Raw genomic sequence first — 10,000 nt, 5'->3', positions numbered from 1 at the left:
ATTATTAAAGTGGCATTATTTATAGTGGATTGTATAAAGTGACTAGTGATCCATTTATTAAAGTGGCCAATGATTGGGTCTGTATGTAGGCAGCAGCCTCTCTGTGCTAGTGATGGCTGTTTAACAGTCTGATGGCCTGGAGATAGAAGCTGTTTTTCAGTTTCTCTGTCCCAGCTTTGATGCACCTGTACTGACCTCGCCTTCTGGATGATAGCGGGGTGAACAGGCAGCGGCTCGGGTGGTTGTTGTCCTTGATGATCTTTTTGGCCTTCCTGTGACATCGGGTGGTGTAGGTGTCCTGGAGGGCAGGTAGTTTGCCCCCGGTGATGCGTTGTGCAGACCTCACTACCCTCTGGAGAGCCCTGCGGTTGAGGGTGGAGCAGCTGCCGTACCAGGCGGTGATACAGCCCGACAGGATGCTCTCGATTGTGCATCTGTAAAAGTTTGTGAGTGTTTTTGGTGACAAGCCGAATTTCTTCAGCCTCCTGAGGTTGAAGAGGCGCTGATGCGCCTTCTTCACCACGCTGTCTGTGTGGGTGGACCATTTCAGATTGTCAGTGACATGTACGCCGAGGAACTTAAAGCTTTCCACCTTCTCCACTACTGTCCCGTCGATGTGGATAGGGGGGCTGGTCCCTCTGTTGTTTCCTGAAGTCCACGATCATCTCCTTTGTTTTGTTGACATTGAGTGAGAGGTTGTTTTCCTGACACCACTCTCCGAGGGCCCTCACCTCCTCCCTGTAGGCCGACTTGTCGTTGTTGGTAATCAAGACTACCACTGTTGTGTCGTCTGCAAACTTGATGATTGAGTTGGAGGCGTGCATGGCCACACAGTCGTGGGTGAACAGGGAGTACAGGAGGGGGCTGAGAACGCACCCTTGTGGGGCCCCAGTGTTGAGGATCAGCGGGGTGGAGAAGTTGTTTCCTACCCTCACCACCTGGGGGCGGCCCGTCAGGAAGTCCAGGACCCAATTGCACAGGGCGGCGTTGAGACCCAGGGCCTCCAGCTTAATGATGAGCTTGGAGGGTACTATGGTGTTGAATTCTGAGCTGTATTCAGTGAACATTCTTACAGAGGTATTCCTCTTGTCCAGATGGGATAGGGCAGTGTGCAGGGCGATGGCATCGTCTGTGGACCTGTTGGGCCGGTAAGTGGGTCTAGGATCTCAGGTAAGGTGGAGGTGATATGATCCTTGACTAGTCTCTCAAAGCACTGGCACGGGGCGATAGTAATATAATATACTAATGGTTATATACTAATGGTAATATATACATGGTAATATACTAATGGTAATATACTAATGGTAATATACTAATGGTAATATACTAATGGTAATATATACATGGTAATATACTAATGGTAATATACTAATGGTAATATACTAATGGTAATATATACATGGTATTATACTAATGGTAATATACTAATGGTAATATACTAATGGTAATATATACATGGTAATATACTAATGGTAATATATACATGGTAATATACTAATGGTAATATACTAATGGTAATATACTAATGGTAATATACTAATGGTATTATACTAATGGTATTATACTAATGGTAATATATACATGGTAATATATACATGGTAATACACTAATGTGATATGATCCTTGACTAGTCTCTCAAAGCACTTCATGATGACAGAAGTGAGTGCTACAGGGCGATATAGTCATTTAGCTCAGTTATCTTTGCCTTCTTGGGTACAGGAACAATGGTGGCCATCTTGAAGCAGGTGAGGACAACACACTGGGAGAGATTGAATATCTCCGTTAACACACCAGCCAGCTGGTCTGCACATGCTCCGAGGTGGCCGTCTGGGCCGGAAGCCTTGCGAGGGTTAACACATTTACATGTTTTACACACGTTGGCCACGAAGAAGGGGGGCAGTTTTTGTTAGCGGCCCTAAACAGAGAGGACACAGTAGCAAAACACCTGACCAATGTGACTGACCCAAACTTAAGGAAAGCTTTGACTATGTACAGACTCAGTGAGCATAGCCTTGCTATTGAGAAAGGCCGCCGTAGGCAGACCGGGCTCTCAAGAGAAGACAGGCTCGGTGCAACACTGCCCACAAAAATGAGGTGGAAACTGAGCTGCACTTCCTAACTTCCTGCCAAATGTATGACCATATTAGAGACACATATTTCCCTCAGATTACACAGATCCACAAAGAATTCGAAAACAAATCCAATTGTGATAAACTCCCATATCGACTGGGTGAAATACCACAGTGTTTCATCACAGCAGCAAGATGTGTGACCTGTTGCCACAAGAAAAGGTCAACCAGTGAAGAACAAACACCATTGTAAATACAACCCATATTTATGTTCATTTATTTTCCCTTTTGTACTTGAACTATTTGTACATCGTTACAACACTGTATATAGACACAATATGACATTTGTAATGCCTTAATTCTTTTGGAACTTCTGTATGTTAAATGTTTACTGTTTATTTTTATTGTTTATTTATCTACTTCACTTGCTTTGGTAATGATAACATATGTTTCCCTTGCCAATAACGCCCTTAAATTGAATTAAATTGAAATTGAGAGAGAGACAGAGAGAGAGAGAGGAAAGAGAGACAGAGAGAGAGAGAGAGGAGAGAGAGACAGAGAGAGAGACAGAGAAAGACGGAAAGAGAGAGAGACAGAGAGAGAGAGAGAGAGAGAGAGAGAGAGAGAGAGAGAGAGAGAGAGAGAGAGAGAGACAGACAGAGACAGAGGGGTTGGCCACTGTCTCATTTCCCTCAGAGTGCAGCCAGCCAGGCCCAGGGACACTAATATCTAATATATAGACACCAGCATCGTGTTGGTGCCATTTGTGTCAAGCCGGAGAGACGAGAGAGAGAGAGAGAGAGAGAGACGGAGAGAGCTTTCTGTCACTAAAAGCACATCTGTCCTTCTCAGTGTCGAAAAAAAATGCAGCAGATAGCAGTCTAATAGAATGATGATGGTGTGTGTGTGTGAGATGTTGGGGCTGACAGCATCTGAGCTAAACAGCCCATCTCCTTTCATGTGATGTGTGTGTGTGTGTGTGTGTGTGGGGGGGGGGGGGGGGACAAAGGGAATTACACCCCCGCTAATCACTGTGGCACTATAAATAGACAAATCTAATTACAGCTAGCTAGCTCTTTTAGCGCCACAACATCTCTGATGATATGGCGCTGAGCGGTGGAGTGGAGACAGGCGTGGACAGAAAACAGACCGGGGGGACAGACAGGGGGTGACGACGGGACGACGGGCTGGATGGAATTACCCGCGTTACACTGTACGCCTGGTCTGTGTCTCTCTGTCAGAAGGCTGGGTTACAAAATCGCCAATAGACTGTCTTTTAGATTCGGCTTCCCTGTGATCAAACTAAGATTCAAATGGTATTCACACTACAACAGGGCCATTCCTCTAGGCTTTTAGATATATATATATAACATTTATATATTTTTTTATTTTACCTTTGTTTAAACTTGGCAAGTCAGTTAAAAAATTAAATATTATTTTACAATGACGGCCAAACCCAGGCTAAACCCTCCCCTAACCCGGACACCGCCCTATAAGACTACCGATCACGGCTGGTTGTGATACAGCCCGGCATCGAACCAGGTAGTGGGAGGGGGAGATAGTGGGAGGGGGAGAGAGTAGGAGGGGGAGAGAGTGGGAGGGGGAGATATTAGGAGGGGGAGAGAGTGGGAGGGGGAGATAGTAGGAGGGGGAGATAGTGGGAGGGGGAGATAGTAGGAGGGGGAAAGAGTAGGAGGGGGAGAGAGTGGGAGAGAGTGGGAGGGGGAGAGAGTGGGAGGGGGAGAGAGTGGGAGGGGGAGATATTAGGAGGGGGAGAGAGTGGGAGGGGGAGAGAGTGGGAGGGGGAGAGAGTGGGAGGGGGAGATATTAGGAGGGGGAGAGAGTGGGAGGGGGAGATAGTAAGAGGGGGAGAGAGTGGGAGGGGGAGAGAGTGGGAGGGGAGATAGTAAGAGGGGGAGAGAGTGGGAGGGGGAGATAGTGGGATATAGTACGAGGGGGAGATAGTAGGAGGGGGAGAGAGTGGGAGGGGGAGATAGTAAGAGGGGGAGAGAGTGGGAGGGGGAGAGAGTGGGAGGGGGAGAGAGTGGGAGGGGGAGAGAGTGGGAGGGGGAGATATTAGGAGGGGGAGAGAGTGGGAGGGGGAGATAGTAAGAGGGGGAGAGAGTGGGAGGGGGAGAGAGTGGGAGGGGAGATAGTAAGAGGGGGAGAGAGTGGGAGGGGGAGATAGTGGGATATAGTACGAGGGGGAGATAGTAGGAGGGGGAGAGAGTGGGAGGGGGAGATAGTAAGAGGGGGAGAGAGTGGGAGGGGGAGATATTAGGAGGGGGAGAGAGTGGGAGGGGGAGATAGTGGGATATAGTACGAGGGGGAGATAGTAGGAGGGGAGATAATGGGAGATAGGTGGGAGATAGTAGGAGGGTGAGAGGGGGAGATAGTAGGAGGGGGAGAGAGTGGGAGGGGGAGATAGTAAGAGGGGGAGATAGTGGGAAGGGGAGATAGTGGGATATAGTACGAGGGGGAGATAGTAGGAGGGGAGATAATGGGAGATAGGTGGGAGATAGTAGGAGGGTGAGAGGGGGAGATAGTAGGAGGGGGAGAGAGTGGGAGGGGGAGATAGTAAGAGGGGGAGATAGTGGGAAGGGGAGATAGTGGGATATAGTACGAGGGGGAGATAGTAGGAGGGGAGATAATGGGAGATAGGTGGGAGATAGTAGGAGGGTGAGAGGGGGAGATAGTAGGAGGGGGAGAGAGTGGGAGGGGGAGATAGTAAGAGGGGGAGATAGTGGGAAGGGGAGATAGTGGGATATAGTACGAGGGGGAGATAGTAGGAGGGGAGATAATGGGAGATAGGTGGGAGATAGTAGGAGGGTGAGAGGGGGAGATAGTGGGAGGGGGAGATAGTAGGAGGGGGAGATAGTGGGAAGGGGAGATAGTGGGATATAGTACGAGGGGGAGATAGTAGGAGGGGAGATAATGGGAGATAGGTGGGAGATAGTAGGAGGGTGAGAGGGGGAGATAGTGGGAGGGGGAGATAGTAGGAGGGGGAGATAGTGGGAGGGGGAGAGAGTGGGAGGGGGAGAGAGTAGGAGGGGAGATAATGGGAGATAGGTGGGAGATAGTAGGAGATAGTTGTGCAATTGTGCACCGCCCTATGGAACACCCGGTCACAGCCGGCTGTGACACAGCCTGAGATCGAACCGGATCTGTAGTGACGCCTCAAGCACTGAGATACAGTGCCTTAGACGGCTGCGCCAATTGGCGCCAACTGGGAATACTTAAGTTAATGAGGTGTGAGATATTTAATTTTCAATACATTTGCAAACATTTCTAAAAAGCATGTTTTCACTATGGGGTATGTGTGTAGATGGGTGAGAAATTGTTTTGTTTAATCCACGTTGAATTCATGCTGTAACACAACAGAAATGTTGAATAAGTGAAGGGGTTTGAATAACATATTCAAGATGGCTAGAAATATAGCTACGCTTTGTGCTCTTGTAGGAGGCGATCACTACTCCATTGATGACCTGAAATTAACTTTAACTGGTATAATAAGTCACTAAATAGCAAAGGATACGAACACATGTGCACAATTGGCTAAATGCGGCTCTCGCTTTGATCCCAAAACAAGCGCATCTGCCCGTGACCACTCGTGCCTGTCAATGCAATAGAATCCTTCGCCGATGCCGCTCTGCCTAAAACAAAACCTCTTGCATTGTTTTGCACACTAAGTCTTGCACAGATCGTTTAGTTTCGGTATGTTGCATTGAAAGGGGCTAATATTATGTTGATTCGATGACAATTCCCACAGAAGAGGGAAACGTTGACAGTGTTAACTAACGGGGAAAACTCTATAAAATGTTGTGCGTCTCTGAGCGGGCTGGAATTTATTCTGAGAGGGCTGGTATTTATTCTGGTATTTATTCTGAGCGGGCTGGTATTTATTCTGAGTGGGCTGGTATTTATTCTGAGAGGGCTGGTATTTATTCTGGTATTTATTCTGAGCAGGCTGGTATTTATTCTGAGTGGGCTGGTATTTATTCTGAGCGGGCTGGTATTTATTCTGAGCGGGCTGGAATTTATTCTGAGAGGGCTGGTATTTATTCTGGTATTTATTCTGAGCGGGCTGGTATTTATTCTGAGTGGGCTGGTATTTATTCTGAGCGGGCTGGTATTTATTCTGAGTGGGCTGGTATTTATTCTGAGCGGGCTGGTATTTATTCTGAGCGGGCTGGTATTTATTCTGCGTGGGCTGGTATTTATTCTGAGCGGGCTGGTATTTATTCTGCGTGGGCTGGTATTTTTTCTGAACGGGCTGGTATTTATTCTGCGCGGGCTGGTATTTATTCTGAGCGGGCTGGTATTTATTCTGAGCGGGCTGGTATTTATTCTGGTATTTATTCTGAGCGGGCTGGTATTTATTCTGAGTGGGCTGGTATTTATTCTGAGCGGGCTGGTATTTATTCTGAGCGGGCTGGTATTTATTCTGCGTGGGCTGGTATTTATTCTGAGCGGGCTGGTATTTATTCTGCGCGGGCTGGTATTTATTCTGAGCGGGCTGGTATTTATTCTGAGCGGGCTGGTATTTATTCTGAGTGGGCTGGTATTTATTCTGAGCGGGCTGGTATTTATTCTGAGCGGGCTGGTATTTATTCTGCGTGGGCTGGTATTTATTCTGAGCGGGCTGGTATTTATTCTGCGTGGGCTGGTATTTATTCTGGTATTTATTCTGAGCGGGCTGGTATTTATTCTGAGTGGGCTGGTATTTATTCTGAGCGGGCTGGTATTTATTCTGAGCGGGCTGGTATTTATTCTGCGTGGGCTGGTATTTATTCTGAGCGGGCTGGTATTTATTCTGCGTGGGCTGGTATTTTTTCTGAACGGGCTGGTATTTATTCTGCGCGGGCTGGTATTTATTCTGAGCGGGCTGGTATTTATTCTGAGCGGGCTGGTATTTATTCTGGTATTTATTCTGAGCGGGCTGGTATTTATTCTGAGTGGGCTGGTATTTATTCTGAGCGGGCTGGTATTTATTCTGAGCGGGCTGGTATTTATTCTGCGTGGGCTGGTATTTATTCTGAGCGGGCTGGTATTTATTCTGCGCGGGCTGGTATTTATTCTGAGCGGGCTGGTATTTATTCTGAGCGGGCTGGTATTTATTCTGAGTGGGCTGGTATTTATTCTGAGCGGGCTGGTATTTATTCTGAGCGGGCTGGTATTTATTCTGCGTGGGCTGGTATTTATTCTGAGCGGGCTGGTATTTATTCTGCGTGGGCTGGTATTTTTTCTGAACGGGCTGGTATTTATTCTGAGCGGGCTGGTATTTATTCTGAGCGGGCTGGTATTTATTCTGAACGGGCTGGTATTTTTTCTGAGAGGGCTGGTATTTATTCTGGTATTTATTCTGAGAGGGCTGGTATTTATTCTGAACGGGCTGGTATTTACTCTGGTATTTATTCTAAGCGGGCTGGTATTTATTCTGAGCGGGCTGGTATTTATTCTGGTATTTATTCTGAGCGGGCTGGTATTTACTCTGGTATTTATTTTGAGCGGGCTGGTATTTATTCTGCGCGGGCTGGTATTTATTCTGAGCGGGCTGGTATTTATTCTGGTATTTATTCTGAGAGGGCTGGTATTTATTCTGAGTGGGCTGGTATTTATTCTGGTATTTATTCTGAGCGGGCTGGTATTTATTCTGGTATTTATTCTGAGCGGGCTGGTATTTATTCTGAGCGGGCTGCTATTTATTCTGGTATTTATTCTGAGCAGGCTGGTATTTATTCTGGTATTTATTCTGCGTGGGCTGGTATTTATTCTGGTATTTATTCTAAGCGGGCTGGTATTTATTCTGGTATTTATTCTGAGCGGGCTGGTATTTATTCTGGTATTTATTCTGAGCGGGCTGGTATTTATTCTGAACGGGCTGGTATTTATTCTGAGCGGGCTGGTATTTATTCTGAGCGGGCTGGTATTTATTCTGGTATTTATTTTGAGCGGGCTGGTATTTATTCTGCACGGCTGGTATTTATTCTGAGCGGGCTGGTATTTATTCTGAGAGGGCTGGTATTTATTCTGCGCGGGCTGGTATTTATTCTGGTATTTATTCTGAGCGGGCTGGTATTTATTCTGGTATTTATTCTGAGCGGGCTGGTATTTATTCTGAGCGGGCTGGTATTTACTCTGGTATTTATTCTGAGCGCGCTGGTATTTATTCTGCGCGGCTGATATTTATTCTGGTATTTATTCTGAGCGGGCTGGTACTTATTCTGCACGGCTGGTATTTATTCTGAGCGGGTTGGTATTTATTCTGAGCGGGCTGGTATTTATTCTGAGCGGGCTGGTATTTATTCTGAGCGGGCTGGTATTTATTCTGAGAGGGCTGGTATTTATTCTGAGCGGGCTGGTATTTATTCTGAGCGGGCTGGTATTTATTCTGAGCGGGCTGGTATTTATTCTGCGAGGGCTGGTATTTATTCTGCGCGGGCTGGTATTTATTCTGAGAGGGCTGGTATTTATTCTGAGAGGGCTGGTATTTATTCTGCTATTTATTCTGCGTGGGCTGGTATTTATTCTGCGCGGCAGTCCCAGGGAGCTCGACCACACAGAGACGTATTTCAACCAGGAGGGAATGTGAGAAGCTTAATTAAAAATGTACAACACGTTTTAGCAGGACATCGTCATCAACTGTATTTATTTATTTATTTATTTATTTATTTTGCTCCTTTGCATCCAATTATTTATATTTCTACTTTGCACTTTCTTCTACTACAAATCTACCATTCCAGTGTTTTACTTGCTATATTGTATTTACTTTGTCACCATGGCCTTTATTGCCTTTACCTCCCTTATCTCACCTCATTTGCTCACATTGTATATTGATTTATTTTTCTACTGTATTATTGACTGTAGGTTTGTTTTACTCCATGTGTAACTCTGTGTTGTTGTATGTTGATGAACTGCTTTGCTTTATCTTGGCCAGGTTGCAGTTGTAAATGAGAACTTGTTCTTAACTAGCCTACCTGGTTAAATAAAGGTGAAATAAAATAAATAAAAATCAAGGGCGAAGAAAAAAACATGGGTAAAATAGAGTCTATCCTTAAGGTTAGGGTTAAGGTTAAGGTTTAGGGTTAAGGGTTAAGGTTAAGGTTAAGGTTAGGGTTTAGGGTTAAGGTTAAGGTTAGGGTAAAGGTTAAGGTTAAGGTTAGGGTTAAGGTTTAGGGTTAAGGTTAAGGTTAAGGTTAGGGTTTAGGGTTAAGGTTAAGGTTAAGGTTAGGGTTAAGGTTAGGGTTAAGGTTTAGGGTTAAGGTTTAGGGTTAAGGTTAAGGTTAAGGTTAGGGTTAAGGTTAGGGTTAAGGTTAGGGTTAAGGTTAGGGTTAAGGTTAAGGTAAAGGTTAGGGTTAAGGTTTAGGGTTAAGGTTTAGGGTTAAGGTTAGGGTTAAGGTTTAGGGTAAAGGTTAGGGTTAAGGTTAGGGTTAATGTTAGGGTTAATGTTAGGGTTAAGGTTAGGGTTAAGGTTTAGGGTTAAGGTTAAGGTAAAGGTTAGGGTTAAGGTTTAGGGTTAAGGTTTAGGGTTAAGGTTAGGGTTAAGGTTTAGGGTAAAGGTTAGGGTTAAGGTTAGGGTTAATGTTAGGGTTAATGTTAGGGTTAAGGTTAGGGTAAAGGTTAAGTTTAGGGTTAAGGTTAGGGTTAAGGTTAGGGTTAAGGTTAGGGTTACGGTTTAGGGTTACGGTTAAGGTTAAGGTTAAGGTTAGGGTTAAGGTTTAGGGTTAAGGTTTAGGGTAAAGGTTAGGGTAAAGGTTAAGGTTAGGGTAAAGGTTAAGGTTAGGGTTAAGGTTAGGGTTACGGTTTAGGGTTACGGTTAAGGTTAAGGTTAAGGGAAAATAGGATTTTGAATGGGAATCAATTGTTGGCTTAGCTTGGATATAATAGAATAGGCTGTTCTTACCAGTGATCAGACAGCCGTAGAGCTCCAA

At 45.6% G+C, this 10,000-nt stretch overlaps 1 protein-coding gene across 1 annotated transcript in view; it reads right to left on the bottom strand.

The window, feature by feature from the left end:
* Positions 1-10,000, bottom strand: part of LOC106586935 (neuropilin-2) — a 258,021-nt gene that overhangs the window by 111,225 nt on the left and 136,796 nt on the right. The window contains exon 8 of the mRNA XM_082969249.1: positions 9,973-10,000. This exon is cut by the window's right edge and continues 117 nt beyond it. Coding sequence (XP_082825375.1) covers positions 9,973-10,000 — 28 coding nt within the window. The remainder of the gene's footprint in view (positions 1-9,972) is intronic.

The sequence above is a fragment of the Salmo salar genome, chromosome 25, assembly GCF_965601325.2.
Source record: "Salmo salar chromosome 25, fSalSal1, whole genome shotgun sequence".
NCBI lineage: Eukaryota > Metazoa > Chordata > Actinopteri > Salmoniformes > Salmonidae > Salmo > Salmo salar.
The sequence above is the reverse complement of the archived record's forward strand: the minus strand, read 5'-3'. Positions and strand labels throughout refer to the sequence as shown.